At 39.0% G+C, this 21358-nt stretch overlaps 1 protein-coding gene across 1 annotated transcript; it reads right to left on the bottom strand.

Annotated features, from left to right (window-relative positions):
- Positions 1-31: 31 nt before the first annotated feature.
- On the bottom strand, positions 32-15076 carry LOC121376313. Its single transcript, XM_041504155.1, has 2 exons — positions 14818-15076; positions 32-4533 (listed from the first exon to the last, which is right to left on the bottom strand). Exons 1-2 carry the CDS (start codon positions 14845-14847, stop codon positions 3088-3090), a joined length of 1476 nt encoding a protein of 491 aa, XP_041360089.1. The 5' UTR covers positions 14848-15076; the 3' UTR covers positions 32-3087.
- Between the last annotated feature and the right edge of the window lie 6282 nt (positions 15077-21358).

Genomic DNA, 21358 nt, shown 5'->3' with positions numbered 1-21358 from the left:
TAGTTAATATTAAATGAACACAACTATGATAAATAAAAATGTAATCAATTTTAATATGCCATTCCATCAAAGTTGTATGTAATAACAAAATACCACCAGTTGTCATATTCAAAATTAGCTAGTTCTGTGTGTAGCACATCGTAACAAAAATAACAGCTGAACCAGTTCCACACACGTACAAATAATTCATAAAATATTTGAAATTCTAGCGACCTTTTAACATAAACAAATGATGCTTTGCTTTTTGAAGTACTGAAGACCGGTTTACTAGCACAAAAAGGTAAATCCACTTAGAATTATGCAAGCTGTCTTTATATATATATACTCCACGTCTTTCTTTGCAGCACCAGGGTTGTACCTTGCGATGTGGTGGGTACCGAAATTGCGAAACGATGCTATGTACAATGCCGACTTTTGAGTTTCTTTTACAAATATATTATCTCAAACACAACTACAATGTAATTTTTTCTTTCGCTTTTTGACAGAAACTCCAGAGTAAGCATGGTCTTTTTTCAAGTATTCGTCAGGGGTGGACTTCGGGGGACAGTCCGCATGTGCCTTATTAGATGGCGAACTGCACACTAGCATCATTGTCCCTGTTTTCCTTCGCTCATATTTAATACTAATATCCCAGACATCACGTCCGGGCATCTTTTACACAAAACCGATAATAACTAACTGAAATTTTTTGTTAATTTTTAAGATAACATGTAACATTACTGGCAAAGGGAAGGATGGTAGAATTGAACTACATGTATTACTAAACTGGCAGTTTACAATGCGTTTGGTTTTCAGTATTTTAATATATTATTTTTGACAATTTTATTTCAAACACAAATACCATGTAGATATAGGCAGATCAAGGTTTAATGGAATATATATTTCACAAATTGGCCTGAAATCCAAGCACGACGCATTCTGTTACAAGCCTATTGGGTTACCCTTTTCAGAGAAGAACACCCTTGGAACCAACTACAGTCCGTCCCACAGGGATCGCATTTTGTTCATACCATGTAATTTACTACAAGTTATTTATTTCCGAGCCGATTGATTTGTTAATTGAACACACAAATTATATTTCTTTGTTATTTCCGAAACACGTTAACTTTTCTTCTTACGTCAAACCAAACTGAAATCATTTACAAATAAACCCCCAACATTTTAATAGAATGATGGGACGGACTATAGGTAAGCCTACTTATCGATCTTATGTCGCCAATAGCAGATAATCTAATTAGGTACATGCATTCAATATTATCTCCGACAAACATGATGTACAATTATTTCTTAATCTTTAGCCTCCATTGTCACATATAATGTATTCTTCGTGGTCGCTGTTTTAAAAATATTTCGAGGTGTCGTCAAACAATAATTCCTTTCCAGTATATTTAATAGTTTTACTAAATGTCTCCGACTTTGGTTTAGTTTAGTTGTCAGTATACAAATACAGGCACGGGCGGGATCTAGCTCAGTCGATAGAGCCCTTGTCCTAGGGTGCTTTGATCGCAGGATCGAAACTCTTCGGTGAACCCATTCTTTCATTAGTATTTTTTTGGTTTCGGTTTGTGTTTTTTGCGAATTTCCTCTCAATCGAATTTCCTCTCAATACTTCCAAGTCAAAGTTACCAAATGTTTGACATCCAATAGACTATGATTAATAAGTCAATGAGGTCTAGTGAGGTCATTATACAAATACATGGTTAAATAGCGGTTACTAGTTATACAGCTACGCTAATATCCGTGGTGCAGTGGTTAAACCGTTGAAGTTAAAGCTGTTGGATACACAGTTCGCATCATGGCACCTACTACAACCAAGGACACGTTTAACGGCTCAGTGAGGGAGGTAAACGAGTGAGGCTATTACACAAACTTCTCTCTCACTAACCATTAGGCCTAACTCACAGTCCTGGACAGACAGCCCAGATACATATATGACCAACGACAAGGCGCTTGAACATTAATCGGATATAAGCACGAGACTCAAGTTAAGATGGAATACTGCTACAGTCAGGTTAGCAGATTAGCTCTTCAAACATGTAATGAAAACTTCAATTCACAGGGAGGACGCGAAAGCAAGACCCTAGTGTCAATGACTAAGTTTGATTAATCTACAAACTGTAACACAACTGTATCCAGTTATAATATAGTGAAACCTGAAGTCTGTGAGGTTTAAACGGGGAAATACAGTCTAAAAATAGATTTGGCTCAGTAACTGTTACTTCTCAAACGAACCTGCGGGGGGGGGGGGGGGTTAGAATTATGAAAAATGTAGTTCTGGATATTACAAAAACCTGGATGATGAGAAACACTTCGGATGTACGAAAATGGTCAATCTATATATAAGTAACTTCTAATTTTAATTATCAAAACGGCTCTAATTGTGAAAAATTAAGTCGTGGTGTTTAAAAACAAGGATCTGTAACTTTAACCTCATAGTGCCCAAGTACTTTACAGAGAAAAGGCTCTAACTACCTATTCGTTTTTTAATGTTGATGAAATGATTTTGTCAAGCTTAATAAACACTCGGTTAGTTTTCTTAAGTGAAAATTATACCTTATAGCCTTGGGGGTTTCCTTTGCAAAGTCGACATAATGCCTGACAGAAAGCTACAGAAAAATACAATCGTTTGTGCAAGCTGGACTTAGATCTTATTACCCAAAACAGATGAGGAAGTTTGGCGATTTTGTAAAGAAATCACTGTTCTTGTAAGTGTAAACGTCTTACAAAACATTTGCGTATGGCATGTTTTGGCATCAAGGCATAGTTTCCGGTGAGCAAGAATGACGCCACCAGGTCAAGTAGTCTCGACTGACCCAGACTCATTAAAAAACAATGTAACGGATCTGACTGGCTGAATCGATGGATTGGTTATGGTAAAACAGTCATTTATTTGTTATGTAGCGAGCGTAGCACAGTTTTAGCAACAAATGTATCTCCCTTCTATAAATTGTTTTAATGATGATGGAGACAGATGATTAAGTGGGTTGTTTTGTTGTTGTTGTTGTTGTTGTTTGTATTGAGTCCACAAATTACTTTTCAAAAACAATAGTCTGGGCCTATCAAGACTACAGGTCTAGCAAAACTACTTCAACTGGCTTGCATCAATGTCTTCCGCTTTCGCTGTTTGATTTTCTCTCTTAACGAAGGCGCCAATTTCACTGACGTGGGTCGGTCGTAAATTTCCTCAATCTTTTCAGGACTAGTCTTTAAGGTATAAACTATTTCCAGCTGTAGCAACTGACTGGAGAGTCCATTCGCTTCTGTTTCGAGCTTTTCTAAACTATTGGAAAATTTGTCCAAGTCTGTTTTCAGAACACTGTAGGATTGCTCGTTGGTTCCTACCTTTTCCTCCAGCAGCACCTTTTCCTGGGCTTTGACGACTATTTCCTGCTGTATGTCCGTCAGGTCACGTTCGATTGTGAACAGCACTTTCTCCAGATTCTTTACTTGTCTGAGAAGCCTGGACCGCTTCATCTGTAGATTGTAATTCCTCTTCGTCTGAGACAGAGTTATCTTTAGAAAGTCGACCATGCTCTCTTTCTGCTGTTTCTCCTCGTATTTACACTTCTTCTCGTTTCCCTTCCCGCTCATTTGGTCCTCCAGAGAGTTCAGGTCGGTTTCGATCTTTTGTAGCTTCTCCTTGTTGTTTGCTAACATGATGGAAGCCGCTCTCACAGTTTTTTCAAACTTCTTGTGCTTTTCTTTCTTGGTTCTGAGGTCTTCCTCCGCCCGTCGGGTTATGCTGCGAGTTTCCATGATGTAATTGTTTATCTCGTACACATATTTCTCATCTCTTGCCAGCCACTGTCTGGCTATTTCGCACATCCTTCGAATTTTGTCCGTGACGTCTGCGATGAACCTTAAAAGCGGGAATGCCTTGAGATCGCACGAAACGAGAAGTCTTCTCGAGAATGCCGTAGTGTCAAAGAGATCCTGGTGGAGTCCACTGTTGTAGCTTTTTATCAGAATATGCGTGTTGGTGAGCAGAGACTCCACCTCGTTCAGGTACCCGGAGATCTCCTCCGTGTACTTCACACTCACTTCCAACTGGATGCCCGTCTCCGTGTAACTGGTGCAGTTCAGCTTAAACCTGTCCAACACACTCTTTTGAAACTTGTAGACTAGGCTCTGGCAGCCATCTGTTGCCGTCTTAATACTGTCCCAGTACTCCGTGAGAGCATCAACACAACCCTGCTCCACAGACAGATCTCTGATCAGATTGAGCAGGGACACGAGACGGACCTCAGCGTCAATGACCTCGAGCGTCTTGTCGTGCTTGCGTAGTTCACTGTTCGCGGTTAGAAGTCTGCCGTCACACCGCTTGAGGTAGTCGACGAACTTGTCCTCGTCCTCCTCCTCGCAGTGGTAGTAGCCGAGCTTGATCTGCACCAGGTCGTCCTCCACCTCCCGGATCTTGTTCCTCAGGTACTCTAGACCTTCGATGTACACCTTGTGAATGTGAAATCCGCTTTGAAGTCCATTCACAACGCCGGTCTCAGGCTCAGACGTTGATTGACTGACCAAAATCGACTCCTGTGGTAAAGAAAAAAAGGAAATATATAGTTAATTTGTTATAAACATGATTAACATATTTATACTGAGAGTCCATAGATCATCACGTACAAACTACTTGAATACAGACCTCGCCGTTTATGGGACTCTATCACTGGGCACTCCCCCATCACTCTCGTCCCCCATCACTCTCGATCCCCATCACTCTCCTGAGGTTAGTTCAAGGACAAAAATGTTTAGCTCCACTTAGCCAGGGGGTACGAAGGGTAATATTACGTACATGCCCCCCCCCCCCCCCCCCCCCCAAATTCGGGCAAAACAGTGGGGAAAATTCGGGCAGTTTTTATCTGGGTAAAATTTCGGGCAAATCAACCCCTCCAGCCCCCCTAAATCAAAGAGTCCCCATACGCCCATGATTACGTACCCTAAAATCTTGGGAACTAATGGATATATTTTCGGAATTTTGAGAAATATTATAGTAAGAGAACCGTTGTTTAAAATTTGACAAAGTACATGAGATACAGTGTTCAGTTTCAAATGATTTCAAACCCATAACCATCTAGTTTAGTTTTTATTGCATACCCTGCCTACGGAAGCATGTTAGCGTGTGGATTCAGTATGGTATCATCTTAAATAGCTCCTCGTAATCTAAGTTAAAGGAGAAATTAATCAATTCGCTTAGGTTTTGTTTTCACCTCGAGGTCTGTGAATATATAGAAAATGAAAAAAAACAAAAACAATATAATTCATGTATAGTCAATTTCATTAAAAACAAGTCAATGACATATGCATACGTGTATATTATTTTTTTAACCAGAATACAATAATGTATAGAAATAAAACTACAATTGACTACCTTTTTCCTTTTTCCCCGTGCCTTTTTCGCCCTCATAATTCCATGCTATAACGCGAAGTATGCCTGAACGTTGGCAACATAACTCTGGCTCATTAACAGAAACACACATGGAAAGTGACCAAGGCTATGCTGTTTTTCGTTATACGTTATAGGTAGTATCAGTTCGCAATATCACCAACTTGTTTAAGAAAGTCCATTGTTTACTTCCACTCCCAGTTCGTGCAGAACCCGATTTAGCATTCAATAAAACAAATAAATCCTGTGTCAAAATGCTCTGCTAATATTATTTATGCCTTTTCTCCGTAGAACGTTTCTGGTACTTTCGTCACCCATTTTGACAGAAACGCCATTACTCAAAAGCTAAGGATAACGAAATATTACAGCACTAGTATCTGCCATCTAAGCTCTCTGTTTTATATTGTGCGCAGACAGTTTATAATGTGTATACAGCCCCGTTTAGTCCGTGTAGCCATGGCAACGCTGATATAAACAACTAGCTTGCGGTTTAGTCATATCTAAGTAATATTAATTACGTAGATAACAGCTTCCGTGAACGTTCTGGGTTTTGCAGATGGGAGGGTCACGACGGGCAATTAGGATATATTTTTAATTTGACAGTAATTTCAGTTTTACCGGCTTTATAATAAATGTAATACAAATTTAAAGCTTTTAATGCTTCGCTTTAATAAATTTGTTATTACTTTTTCAAAAGTGTCATAAAAAAATTAATTATAATATGCAACTTCACAAAGAACATTAACGAGTCGATTTCTAATGTTTCGAGAAAGTGATACATTTCTCAGTGGCGGGTCCAGAAAATCCATTTAGGGTGCCTCAGTGACAAGTGACCGAAGGCAACAAATGTTTCGGAAGGGATTCCTCGGATTCTCGAACGTAAATAAAATTATTTTAAAAATACAATAAAAATATAACTGTTGCAAAATTTAGGGTGGCGAGCTCCTGAGGTCCCCTTAGATCCGCCACTGTTTCTATACAAGCTGTAGTTCTGGAAACTCATATGGAAACCAAACGTTATTAAGTTATTTTGATATTTGTTAAATTATTTTCATAAATGTTTGATGCTTGTTTGACACGTTAGTGAGATAAATCGCACACGGTTCAGATTATCACATGGGATGTTTTGGAAAAGTAACTGTTTAAATTACCACTACCAAATAATCAATCTGATTAAAATTAGCTCTACTGGTCTACCAGTAGATCTAACAGCATTGCGTGGACTCCCATGTTCAGGTCAGGCGCGGATCCAGGATTTTTAAATAGGGGGGGGGCGAGGGCATGCTCCCCCGCGAAATTTTGAAATTTAAGTGGCCTGAAATGTGATTTCCTCGCATCCGAGTTTAAAAAAATAATAACTTGACCCCAAAAATAGGGGAGGGGGCCCGGGCCCCTTGGGCCCCCCCCCCACTAAATCCGCGCCTGCAGGTAACATTTTATCTATAAATAACAATTTAAATATCGACCAATTACACTTCGCCTTTTATACCGTTATTCGGGAGCATACGAATTCTAAAAATATCGGGCGAGACTATTTATGAAATAGTTGAACTTGTTGGTCTATGTCAACATTAAAAAACAGGGAGAAAAGTGAAGTTTGTATACTACTCTGGATTGTATACTAGTATAAACAGATTTTATGGCTATACCATCACGGTTTTTTGTTTTTTGTTCGTTTGTTGTTGTTGGGTTTGTTGGGGGGTGGGGGGGGTTCGTCTTGAAACGAATTATATATAAAATTTTATATTGAAATTAGTTTCCGGCATACTTCGTAATTCACCCGAATCATTTCGTATACCCTCAGCATAATCCCGAATGTTTTCAAATTCTTTTCAGATAACTGGCATGATTTTGCAAGTAAGGTTTTGGTTGGTCGAATGAAAGGTCAACTGGACATGAGCTCCAACGGGGTGCTGTTAGATCCACAGGTAATAGAAATTAACCAGTGGAGCTAATTTTAATTAGATTGCGAAATAATATGTTAAATAATGACAAAAATCACAAAATGTATCTCAGTCATACTCATAGATATACAAACTTAACGTTTGTTTTGTTTAATGACACCACTAAAGCACATTGATTAATCAATCATCGGCCATTGGATCTCAAACAATTGGTCATTTTGACAGTGTTGGAGAGGAAACGCGCTACATTTTTCTATTAGTAGCAAGAGATCTTTTATATGCACCATCCCACAGACAGGATAGCACATGCCACGGACTTTGATACCACCAGTCGTGGCGCACTGGCTGGAACGACCCTTGAAATAGCCCAATGGGCCCACCGACGGGGATCGATCCCAAACTGACCGCGCATCAAGCGAGCGCTTTACCACTGGGCTACACCCCGTCCATTATACGTGTATAGGACGGGGCTCCCCTGCCACTATGGAAATTATACGGCAAAGACCGAATTTTACCTTTTAACTTAAAACAACAAAAACATCAGGGTAAGTCATTTGAACACATTTTAACCGGCCTCGGTGATGTCTTGGCTAAGCCGTCGGACTACAGGCTGGTAAGTACAGAGTTCGCAGCCCGGTACTGGCTTCCACCCAGAGCGAGTTTTAACGACTCGATGGGTAGGTGTAAGACCACTACACCCTCTTCTCTCTCACTAACCACTAACCAACTAACAACTAGCCCACTGTCTTGGACAGACAGCCCAGATAGCTGAGGTGTGTGCCCATGACAGCGTGCTTGAACCTTAATTGGATATAAGCACGAAAATAAGTTGGAATGAAATGAAATGAACACATTTTATAGAGCTACTCTTTACCGCTATTTCACCGCATCTAATGCCCTAACCTGATTACCACTAACCATAATTATCAGAAATACTGTTTTCATATAAATACAGGATATTCTTCATTATTGAATCAATAAGAAATTTGAGCAGAAAATGTTTGTTTTTTGACAAATACAGAAAATACTGAGTTATATATTTTTTAATCATTCAATCAATAAGTAACGGGAACAATTACTGTTTTGTCTGAAATGCTACGCTGTTTTTTATTATTAAATCAATATGTAATTTGAACATTATATCACACAGGATATTAACACGATGATAGATTATATCTCGTGACACATTTTATGTAAAGCTAGGTAATTCGTAAAACACACAGAACTCTTAGATAGTCTTTCGTTGTCGCAATAAAAAAATAGTGTAATTTCTTCAACCCGGCTAATGACGTGGCACTCGGGTACAAGGAAACATGACATGTTTGTTCAGGTAATCACGGCTCGGTGTAACGACGTAGGAACGCCGTTCGGTAAGTACATTCAATGGCATATTAGCACGAAATCTCGCTGTTAAGATCAAGTGGTTTACATAGCGCCAAGTCATCAATACCAGACACTGGTTTCCTGGATCGTACAAAGTATAAAATAACTAAACGGCAGTAGAAAAAAATATAAAAAAAACATAAATAAAAATAAAAATAAACGAGGCAAAATAATGTAGGGTTTTCTCCAGCTATACAAAAAGAGCACTTGTTCGTATTTTGGAGGGAATCAACTGCTCCTCCTTACCACCTCACCTCCTCACGTCCCCAGCAAGTACGGCCCTGGGACCGTATTTTCGAAGCAATCTTAGCCTACGAAATCGTAAAATCACCGTAAGCTATGACGTCACTATGGCGTGTGCTGTAGTGACGTCACACCCTACGATGGTTTTACGATTTCGTAGGGCTAAGATGGCTTCGAAAATATGGGCCCTGGTTTCAGTACTCTGTGTGTGTGTGTGTGTGTGTGTGTGTGTGTTATGTGTGTGTGTGTGTGTGTGTGTGGTGTGTGTGTGTGTGTGTGTGTATATATATATATTTTCATGTCGCTGGTGGGCATACAAAAATAAATTGTCCTCCACCCCCGTACTCAAATCAGGAACAATACTGTAACCTTAAACGACATAATTCCGTAGCACGCTATGCATGTATGTCGTACAATATTCATGTGGTAACTTTATGGTATAATATATTATAGATTGGATTTTTGTTTTGTTTTGTTTGTTTGTTTTTGTTTTTGTTTTGTTTTGTTTCGTTTATTTGTCGCACTGTCATTTCAATACTTGAATAACTCATTAAATTTCTAATATTTATTAAGAGAATAATACATAAAGACAGAACTGGGGATACAATTCCCTACTGAAAATTAAAGTGATTTAACACTGAGAAAAAAATAACTTGTGGAAAATTAGGTGTAATATATTGGGGCCGATATTATATTAATTCTCCTTTCAACATGAGTTGGGGTGGGCGGTAATATATTAATTCTTCTTTTCCACGGGGGTTGGGGTGGGCGGTAATATATTAATTCTCCTTTCAACATGGGTTGGGGAGGGCGGTAATATATTAATTCTCCTTTCAACATGGGTTGGGGTGGGCGGTAATATATTAATTCTCCTTTCAACATGGGTTGGGGTGGGCGGTAATATATTAATTCTCCTTTTCCACGGGGGTTGGGGTGGCCGGTAATATATTAATTCTCCTTTCAACATGGGTTGGGGAGGGCGGTAATATATTAATTCTCCTTTCAACGGTGGGGGTGGGGGGGTGGGGCGGTAATATATTAATACTCCTTTTCCACGGGGGTTGGGGTGGGCGGTAATATATTAATTCTCCTTTCAACATGGGTTGGGGAGGGCGGTAATATATTAATTCTCCTTTCAACATGGGTTGGGGAGGGCGGTAATATATTAATTCTCCTTTCAACATGGGTTGGGGTGGGCGGTAATATATTAATTCTCCTTTCAACATGGGTTGGGGTGGGCGGTAATATATTAATTCTCCTTTCAACATGGGTTGGGGAGGGCGGTAATATATTAATTCTCCTTTCAACATGGGTTGGGGTGGGCGGTAATATATTAATTCTCCTTTCAACATGGGTTGGGGTGGGCGGTAATATATTAATTCTCCTTTCAACATGGGTTAGGGAGGGCGGTAATATATTAATTCTCCTTTCAACGGGGGGGGGGGTGGGGCGGTAATATATTAATTCTCCTTTCAACGGGGGGTGGGGTGGAGATGGCAATACATAATCTTCCGAATTAATGGGCGAGACCCCCCTACTTTTGACGTCTATGTGAATGAACATTCTACTTATTGTACCTCGGGTGAGCGCTCTAACCAGTGGATCGACATCTTGCTGTTTGTCAGAGAGCGGGCATGTGAATATGTTAGATGTCAGTGGAAACCAAAGACTTATTGTCTTCCTGCACAATAAACCGATTACTATCGATCAGCTCCTCACGTCACCCCAATCCATATTAATTATCATAATAAGCCCTTGTTTGACATCTCTTTGACAGATGAGTGACACTTTTGGTTCAGCCAATTAAAGCATTCTTTAAACACCCCTCTCGTCTTAGTTTACTATCTGGAAGAATTAATTTTCTTTTGTACCTTTAACATTGAAAAATAAATTAGGCAATCTTTGGTGGTTTAACTGAAATATTGTATGTCCCACTAATATACGGCTACTGTATACATTCATTCAATCAATAATTATGAGTGATACAAGGTTAGGACAGTACCTACCTGGGTGTAAGGGGGGGGGGGGGGGGGGTATTCAAAAGAAAACAATAACAACTGTACTCTATGTCACTGTACCCTGGTTTTCTATGGGGAGGAATCGTTGGCTTTGTAAGTTGCACCCTTGGTTATTTTATGGTGGGTACAGCCCTGATAGGTTGATTTAAGAAGAGGTCTGGTAACTTTAGGAATTCTGTTAAGTGAACGGTGACTACTTGTCCATACACACTAAACAATGGACGTGCGCTACAAGGATCCTACAGTGTTGTGGTAATGCTAATTTAACTGTGAATTGGTCAACGGTGTCGGGCTATAGTCTGGCACAATTCCAGTAATAATATATTAATATTGACAAAGCGTCGTTGACCAAAAAAAAGATGATTATGCACGCATGAAAATAATAATATAGCCCTTTCAAAAACAGTCACATCGGGGAAGCATAATTTTTGTAGGTTTTTGTTGTTTTGTTGTTGTTGTTTTGTTGTTGTTGGTTGTTGTTATTGGTGTCGGTGTTGTTGTTGTTGGTTGTTGGTTGTTGGTTGTTGTTGTTGGTTGTTGTTGTTGGTGTCGTCGTCGTAGTTGTTGTTGTTGTTGGTTGTTGTTGTTGTTGTTGGTTGTTGTTGTTGGTTGTTGTTGTTGTTGGTGTCGTCGTTGTTGTTGTTGTTGTTGTTGTTGTTGGTTGTTGTTATTGGTGTCGTTGTTGTTGTTGTTGTTGTTATTGTTAATACCCATTATCCAAACAATACTAGTAGTAAAATCAAAGGAAGGAAGGTTTGTTTTATTTAACGACACACTCGACGCATTTTATATTACGGTTATATGGCGTCGTACATATGAGATACGAAACCCGCTGTCGCCAATCCATGGGCTACTCTTTTCGATTAGCAGCAAGGGATATTTATATGCATCATTCCACAGACAGGATAGTACATACCATGACCTATAGCCTACAACTTGTGGAGGACTGGTTGTAATGAGAAATATATTTCAGGTCATGGCACAGGTCCTAGTTATTAGGAAGTGTATAAATTCTTTCTTACTGTTATTAGTGTTGTCAAAATGAATATTATATATACTCTTCAAAAGAAGAAACGCAAAACCACATTGTCGTAACATTTGGAGAATTGATTTAATTATTGAATGGCGAGTCCGATAATTACCAAATGTTGCAGAATTGTTCACAATTCACTCTAGTCCATTGTGAGTAAGTGATAGGACACACCACCAAGGTCAAGGTCATCTGGAGTTAATACTGGGTGTGGCCTCCGCGTGTGTTGACAACTGCCTGGCACCGCCTGCTCATTGAAGCAACCAGAGTACGGATGACGTCCCGGGGGATGGTGGCCCACTCGGCCTGCAAGGCTGCTGCCAGCTCGGGCAGGGTCTGGAGCTGTGGTTGTCGCTGTCGGAGGCGTCGGTCCAACTCGTCCCATAGATACTCAATTGGGTTCAAATCCGGTGATATCGATGGCCAAGGAAGGACATTAATGTTGTTGTTCTGTAGGAAAGCCGTTGTGAGACGTGCTGTGTGAGGCCTGGCGTTGTCATGTTGGAACACTGCGTTGGCGTTGGCCATAACTGGAACGATGTTTGGCCGGAGGATCTGGTCAATGTAGCCCTGTGCATTCAGGTTGCCCTGCACGTGGACCAGGTCAGTGTGTGAGATGGCTGCCCACACCATGACACTACCCCCGCCGAATCTGTCCACTTCCTGCACGCAGTTTGCCGCATAACGTTCACCACGACGCCTATACACGCGACATCTTCCATCATGACGTCGGAGCAGAAATCGGGACTCGTCACTGAACCACACCTGTCTCCATTTGAGGCCATTGTCGATGAATCTGGCACCACTGCAGTCGGAGTCGACGGTGTTGTGGTGTTAAGATGACACCTCGAACTGGACGTCTGGCACGAATTCCTACCTCACGTAGGCGGTTCCGTACGGTCTGGTCAGATATCCTGCGCAAACCTGGTATTGCTGCGGCTGTGGAGGTGGCAGTAGTCAATCGTTCCCGAAGGTGGCGTACCCGGATGTAGCGGTCCTGCCCGGGGGTAGTGACCCGTGGTCGACCGGATCTAGGGAGGTCACGTGTTGATCCATGTTGCTGGTAACGGTCCCACAGTCTGGAGATGGTGCTTGGGGACACATGGAAAACGGCCGTTCTGGATTCGCCTGCGTCTAGTCGGCCGATGGCATTGTTTCTCTGCGGTTCACTGAGACGTGGCATGTCCTGGATTGTCAACTGTCGGCCAGATACAGAGGCCAGGCAAGCGAACACCCTGCACTTTTATACTGTCGGTGTTCATGTTGCACGTGCAGACAACGCACGTGCAGTGGTGACATGGTTTGCACGTGGCTGCGTTTTTGGGAATATTCACATTTTGGAACTTTATTGTACAGTAGCTGCGTTTTATCGAATGTAACCGTGGGAATGTGTTTGGGACATGCAATGACCTTATATTCACAAAGCATGAACCGGTAGGAAACATAAAATCGGAGTTATAACCCATTTGTACCCTTTTGCGTTTCTTTTTTTGAAGAGTATATATTATCTTCGTATTCAAATTATTAAGTATAAAAAGTATTTGATTGTTTTTTCTCGTCCCAGCCACTACCTCGTGACTGATAAAAGCTTTGGTATGTGCTGTTCGGTCTCAAACCTTCACTGCAGTAAATAGTGGCTTTATTTACTATTTATATATTAACCCGCTGTCTTCACCATTCTTAATATAATATATATTTATATTGTCTCCATAAATTGTCTCCACAAATCATCAACCCTCGTTATTTCCTTATAACGGGGGGGGGGGGGGGGGGGGGGGGGCTAGATTTAGCTTAATCGGGCGGGTGCTCGCTTGAGGTGTTTGCGTTGCAGGATCGAACCACCTCAGTGGATCCATTCAACTGATTGTTTTTTTTATCGTTCCAACCAGTGCACCAGAACTGGTCAAATGCCGTGGTATGTGCTTTCCTGTCTGTGGGAAAGTGCATATAAAAGATGTTTGACATCCAATAGCCGATGATTAATTAATCAATGTACTGTAGTGGTGTCGTTAAACAAAACAAGCTTTTCCCCTTATAACAGCCCTAAGGAGTCTTAATATTTGCATAGCTTACACCGATCCAATCCATCTTTTCCCCTTATAACAGCCCTAAGGAGTCTTAATGTTTGCATAGCTTACACCGATCCAATCCATCTTTTCCCCTTATAACAGCCCTACGGAGTCTTAATGTTTCCAATCCATCTTTTCTACCATAATTAAACTAATAATTCAAACCAGATCACAAACTTAACGTTATCATTTCATTTTAACTTGATCTTTCTACATATATTTAAGTACGCCTGTCCTGGGCACACACATCTCAGCCATCTGGGCTGTTTGCCTAAGACAGGAGTTAATGGTTAGGTGTTAGTAAACATGGTGAAGAGAACTCACTTACAGTATTATACCTCCCAAGTGAGCCTTTAAAACTCACTTTGTGTGTGAATCGGTAACATGATACGAACCCAGTACCTACAAACCCTAAGGCCGCTGACATAACCACTATATGTCATCGCCATTAAAATTCGACCTCTTAAAATAACTGACTGTTTAATGCAGGTGATTTTGTATTGGAGAATAGTAAAATGTGACTTTATAAAAACACACGGCTGTTTAATAAAGGTGGTTGAAGGAAGGAAGGAAATGTTTTATTTAACGACGCACTCAACACATTTTATTTACGGTTATATGGCGTCGGAGATAAAGGTGGTTGACTACGCAGGGTTCAGTGTAAATATTAATATATGACGATAAACACATTGATACCTAGAAGCAGGCGTCAAATTCTATACACAAACACACATTAATTGTTGGGTTTCCTGTGAAGAAGGAAACGCGGACACCTAGCAATACCCACCTCACTAATGATCGACAGTTTATCATCCATACTGTGAAGAGATACCGTCGATATGGAACACACGAGAACATACAAAACGACGCACTTCAAAGCGGCCAGATTTGTTTTTTTCGATATCAAAGAATTCCCGTTGATATTTCTCGAATATCACTCAATAAACCGACGAAATCGATCGATCGACGAAATCCGTGTAGATATTTTCACATATTACTACAAATCGCACCTCCATGATATTAAAACGCAGACGTCTTTATTTGCCACCCTTACGTATGCACAATGGCTTGGGTCATCGGATCGAATTCGTATACAAAACCAAAACGGTAGTAACCGTCTACAACAAAGCTCAAGTTGCCTGGCCACAGCAAAGATTTGCTTCACTGAGGTTGGCAAATAAAGGTTTACTGACTGACTGACATTCAATGAGTCGGGTTCGATAGATTGGCGTTCAAAGGTATTCAGTATATCGCGAGGGTTCTGAAAGACACCCGTGTGACTGAACGCAGTGCACGGTAAAGTCGATCCGAGTGCAGAGCCGATTTCAATCTCCAAGTAGTATGTTATGGGATCAATTATAATATGAACTGATTCAAATCTCCAGGTATTATGTTATGGGATCAATTATAAAATGCCTGTGCTGTGTTGAGAACACAATGAGGGGTCTTTCCGTAAAAAGTTCACGTTCCAAAATTTAAAAAAACATATAACGACAGCGTTGTCATGCTTCAGAAAGTCAAACCGAGGGAGGATTAATCCAAATGACGTGATATTATTGTGATGTAGACAATCGTATCGTATCGTATCGCACCATATCGTATCATGCCATATCGTATTTTATTGTATATAGTGTCATATTATATCATACCGCATTGTATATATTATTATATGGAATTGTAATGTATGTTATATTATGTCGTGTTTTATAGTATATGTTATCATATCAATATTATATGCTATAATATACTTTCGTATACATTATCATATCGTTTGCTATAATAAATGCACTATATATAGCACGTATTATATTGCAGCAATGTATAACATCAGTCTGAAGTGACATGCATCAACAGACGTCATCCGTCCTATGTCACTAGTGACAGAACTAGCACATTGATGGTTTGATGTATTGAATATAGATAATAGTATTTGTACAATTAAATACTGTCACAAATTAAAGCGGCAGTATCCGGAATATTTTTATTTAAGCATATAGAACAGAAAATCCAATTACGTTTGGTGCATATATAACGCCGCACTCCGCATTGGTTTCACTACGCTGGCTTATCCAGGTCAAAAACAAAGCCAGTATTTCGAAAGTGGAACACTTTTGACGGGCTCCTACCGAGTGTAGAATTCCACAAGTGTGGAATTCCCCAGCAAGAGATCACGTGAGATTTCGCAATTTTTGAACAAATTTAACTGTTTTGATTCAGGGGTCATCTCATATCTCCAAAACATATTTATATCCATAGAGGTATGGTACAACGCCTTTCCAGGGGTCGGTGGGTGGGGGATTTGCCTTGAAATTTTGACATGGCCAGCTGTTGGCATACGCGTTACATGTAAGGGGGTGTTACTAATTACGTAACGCTCTAGGGGTAGAGGAAGAGGGTACTGTGTTCGATTTACGTAACATTTTTCAAGACTAGATCTATATGTTATTTTTATTCATTACTTAGACCTAAAAAACAGTTTTTTGGAAATGCGCGGTCAGTCTAGGATCGATCCCCATCGGCGGGTATACAAAAAGACCATGGTATGTGATATCTTGTCTGTGGGATGGTACATATAAACGATCCCTTGCTAAAAGAAAATGTAGCGGGTTTCCAAGGCGCATGTGCAGGGATTTCAGCGGGGTTAGGGTTATAGACTGTGTTGAGCGAAGTTTATATGGGGCCATACTCCCCCAGAAAATACATTTCAATTTTTTTTTAAGCTTGGGCAAGTAATGGTTTCGACCTCCAATACCCTCCCCCTGCACCTGCACCCGATTCCTCTCTAAAATTATATGTCAAAATTACCAAATGTTAGACATCCAACAGCAGATGGAAGTAAGGATAGGATATGTTTTATTTAACGACACACTCAACACATTTTATTTACGATTGTATGGCGTCGGATGATTATTAAGTCAATATGCTCTAACTTTGATGTCGTTACAACCCCCCCCCCCCCCCCCCTAACTTTTCCCTTTCCAAACGAAAGAATATTTCTTTGAATTTGTCGATTTTAACACGTAAAATTAAGAAGTGAAAACGTTCATTGTCTACTTTAGTATATTTTATTTAAAAAATATATACATGATTAATGTGTTACTAGTATACAAACTAAACTTTGAAAGTTCTACTAATACTTTATAAAATATTAATTCTGAAATAGGAAGGTACGATTGTCGATAATACGTTGTCAAGATCAAACCGGTTTTAACAAAAGACTAGTACCGTATCCTCAACCGAACGTTCTTCGTACAGCGCAAGATTTCTCATTTCATTTTTTGAGACGAACCCTACAATTTCAAATCGGCAAACGCCATGTGTTAACTGAAACTGACAACAGGCTGTTGTTTGTGTTTTGCCGAGCTATGGCGGTACAGGCGACGAATCAAGCGTATACGTTTGACGATATCCGTTCATAGCGAACACACACGAGTTTTTAAAAAGTGTATTTGAGTTTGTATTTCATATTTGTACATAATGTTATAATATGGTAACCAGAGACTGTAACTTTAATACTATCAACCTGAGTTGTGGTTGCTCTTAAGGCGTTATTTAAAGTTCGGTCCACTTGACAAATCCTAGTTTAGTACACGCAAACCTATGTATAATACCACTTTTAGAGACTTGGCACACTTTATCGTCAAACATATGTAACTCACTAACAGCACTATCCAAGTCAAATATCAACTCCCCAAACACGAACAAACACTTATGTTTTAGACTGGTAACTGCATGTCCGTGACAGCGGGTCATGACATAGTAAATAGATTTAAACTATTATATATTTTACGTGATCGATCGAGCAACTCGGTCACGAAATTTCATATAAATTTTAAATTTAAAAACAATAAACTAAAAATAAAGAGTTCATGATGGTGTAATAATTTCTGTGTTCATATCGAACTACTGTTAATGAGTTATTTTTCGTTCTATTCAATTTTCCATGACCGCTGTAGCCCTAGATGGAGAACACCCTAACACAGAAACGAATACATACGTACATGACTTACCCAAAAATGTGCATTGATGTATTTGGATATAAAATCCATTTTGTGTTCATATGTCCACTGTATACTGATCTAAGAACTAAATGTCTGTCTCCAAAATACTAGTCAGTGTGATCCCAATCAATTTAAAATGATAACTTTAATAAATGCAAAAGGTCATACATACAAATATAATTTAATTAATTTATCTGTGATATACATGGAGCTCGAAAGATATTTTGTAGATATATAATGGTTGATGGTGCTATTAGGTATACATATTTAACATGTACATGCATAATATAAAAGTGTTTGGTATTATATGTCAAATGTTTGATAGTTTATATGAATATATGTCAGTGCCACTCTCCTAGTTACCCTGTCGGTGGGCTCAATGGGCTATTTCTCGTTCCAATTAGTGAAACACGACTGCCGTGGTATGTGCTATCCTGTCTATGGGATGGTGCATATAAAAGATATCTTGTTACTAATGAAATAATGAAAACATGTAGCGGATTTCCTCTCTAAGACTATATTTCAGAATTACCAAATGTTTGACATCCAATAGTCTATGATTAATAAATCAATGTGCTCTAGTGGAATTGTTAAACAAAACAAACTTTACTCTCATAGTTACGTGGTGATGAATTCTAACAAAGAAACAAAATTAATTTGGAAAAACTCTATGTTACTGTGCCCTAGTTCTTTTATCATTTTTATTCACTGTTTCCCCCCCCCCCCCCCCCCCTCTTTTCCCAGTTATTTTAGACTAGGTACGACCAAAGGTTTGTTTTCTTTCCTTTCTTCAAATGTACTAGTATGTGAAAAACAAAACTATCCGTTTGAGGGTTGCTCTCAGAATGGAAACAAAGCACAATAAATCACAAATGTAATTAAACGCTCATACACATTGTTTGAAAATGCCGACACGGTGCTTCAGTAATACTGAACCATCTAAAGATTGTTGACCTTGTACCCTACACAATCGAAAGTACAGCTGGTGTAAATATTAAAGTATGCGACATTTTGGTCCCCGATCGGTACGCAGAAACACCCTTATCTTGTATAAACTATGAATTAAAAAAAAATGAATGAATGCATGAATGAATGAATGAATACAGAGAATAATACATGAGTGGCCGTTAGATACCATTTATGTCACAACGAGTTCTTTTAAAATGTACCTAACGAGCGAAAGCGAGTTTGATAGGTTTTTAAACAACGAGTATCTAACGGATGTACGAATGTAATATTCTATTTCTTACATATCCTCAAAATCCAGTTTTTAAGCAAATTTTAACATCTTTTTCGACTAAACGTTATTAACAGCCGTTGCACTTATAGCTAACTTACGCGTCACAGACATGATTGTCAGGTTAAAGGGACAATCCCGAGTTTGCTGCTATTTTTAAAATGTTATCGACTGACAGAGACTTTTAACGACTGTAATTACATATTAAATACATTTTTGTACATAAAATATTAGTGGCTGTATATTAAACGTGTTTCTGATAGTCCTAATATTTGTACTAGGTTAAATTTCATTTTATTTCCTAAAAACTGTTTTTTCGTACGTACGAAATTATTTGAAGACAAAATCCAGTTTGGGCTTCTTACAAATATTAAGACGACCAGAAACATATTGAATATACAGACACTGATATTCTAAACAAGAAAATACATTTAATATTTAAGTTTAATCATCATACAATGCAGCAAACTCAGGAATGTCCCTTTAACTATACGTCACAGTATAACCTTTGCTGGGGTGTCGTTAAACATTCCTTCATTCAGTATAATCTATTTCAATTGTGCTGTTTTTCATAGACTGCGTGAAATTTAATCAGTGAAGCGTGTTAGAGATAATTTCGTCGGGTCTCATCTGCTGTTTGTATTTTCGTACAACCAGTCTAGCAAGTCACGTGACATTTCGTACACCCGGGCAAATTCTGTAATTTCCGGCAAATCCTGTATTTTCCCGCAAATGACATGGTGTACTTGTGGTATGCTTTGGCTATTGACCAATCAAAACGCATGAAATTTATCTAAAAGGTAATACAATACAAATATCAAGGTAAGTATATTTTAAAACTTTGTACTGAAATCAAAGTGTTTTAAAATCTTGAAAATTAATTCTGCAATTTAAAAGATTCCAAAAGATTTCTGTTGCCAAATATATCGTTTCTCGTCGGCTTCAGATGATTACACTCCACCAAAATGTGGCGCACAGTTAGTGTACACTGACGACGTTCACACTGAGGAGAAGGGTCCTTCTTTAAAATAAATGAATGCGTGAAATATGCGGGCACGACACAAGATTACATCATCCTTCCTGCACTATATCTGTAGGAGGATTGCCACTCTCCCAGGACTGGTTTGACAGATGGAGATGGGTAAATCAAAAACAGTGGCCCCTGCGTGTGCTGTAACCTCACCGTGGTGCAGGGGTGTAACATTCTCTTTGAGAATGGCCAATACAGCACAAAATTGAAGTTTTGAGTAGAATTCAGTATCCGTAAAATTCTGTGATATTTGTGTTTTTGCACAGTTCTTTATACTGTTTTTGTTTAAGTCTTGAATTTTTATATTGATGTTGATCATCACTTTATTTATTTGCGTTACCATAGTTTGACACCCAATAGCCGATGTATGTTTCGTGCTGGGGTGTCGTTAAACATTCATTCATTCATTCAAAAACAGTGGTTTGGTTTGCGCATTAAATTGTGTCTGGTCCCTAACATTAAACTATTTGATTCTTACTGAAAAGAAACACTAAAATAAATTAGCAATGAAGTGTATTTTAAATACTATGAACTTGATACACGAAGTTATTACTTTTAAATAGACAGTCCTGAGTTGACCACCATTGTAAAATGTGTCCGACCAATAAAGCCTTTTCGATGACGAAACATACAAATTAAATACATTTTCTTATTTAAAATATCAGTGTCTGTATTTACAAGTATTTGTTGTTGTCCTAATGCTTGTAGTAGCCCAAACCGGATTTTACCTCCCAATAATTTGATACGTACGAAAAAATATATATCACGAATTAAAGTAAAAATTGAGCGCTACAAACATTAGTATACGACTGCAAACACATTCGATATACAGACACTGGTATTCTAAACAAGAAAATATATTTATTATGAAGTAGTAGTCGCCAACAAGGCTCTGTTATCACAACCATCTTACAATGGCTGCAAACTCGGGACAGTCCCTTTAATAGTTTTACATTATACGATTAGCTGCGTTCACACTTACATTTTAAACTAGTTTAAGTTAACTAAACTGGTATAACCAAACCAGTTTAAAATGTAAGTGTGGACACGATCTTTTCAC

This window comes from Gigantopelta aegis, chromosome 6 (assembly GCF_016097555.1).
Source record: "Gigantopelta aegis isolate Gae_Host chromosome 6, Gae_host_genome, whole genome shotgun sequence".
Lineage (NCBI taxonomy): Eukaryota > Metazoa > Mollusca > Gastropoda > Neomphalida > Peltospiridae > Gigantopelta > Gigantopelta aegis.
The sequence above is the reverse complement of the archived record's forward strand: the minus strand, read 5'-3'. Positions and strand labels throughout refer to the sequence as shown.

Excerpts from the sequence above, each read along its gene's own strand:
- LOC121376313 (XM_041504155.1), bottom strand. The coding sequence starts at position 14,847 with ATGGATGATAAACTGTCGATCATTAGTGAG. Across the intron at positions 4,534-14,817 it reads AACTGTCGATCATTAGTGAG|GAGTCGATTTTGGTCAGTCA; the intron begins GTGGGTATTGCT and ends TCTTTACCACAG.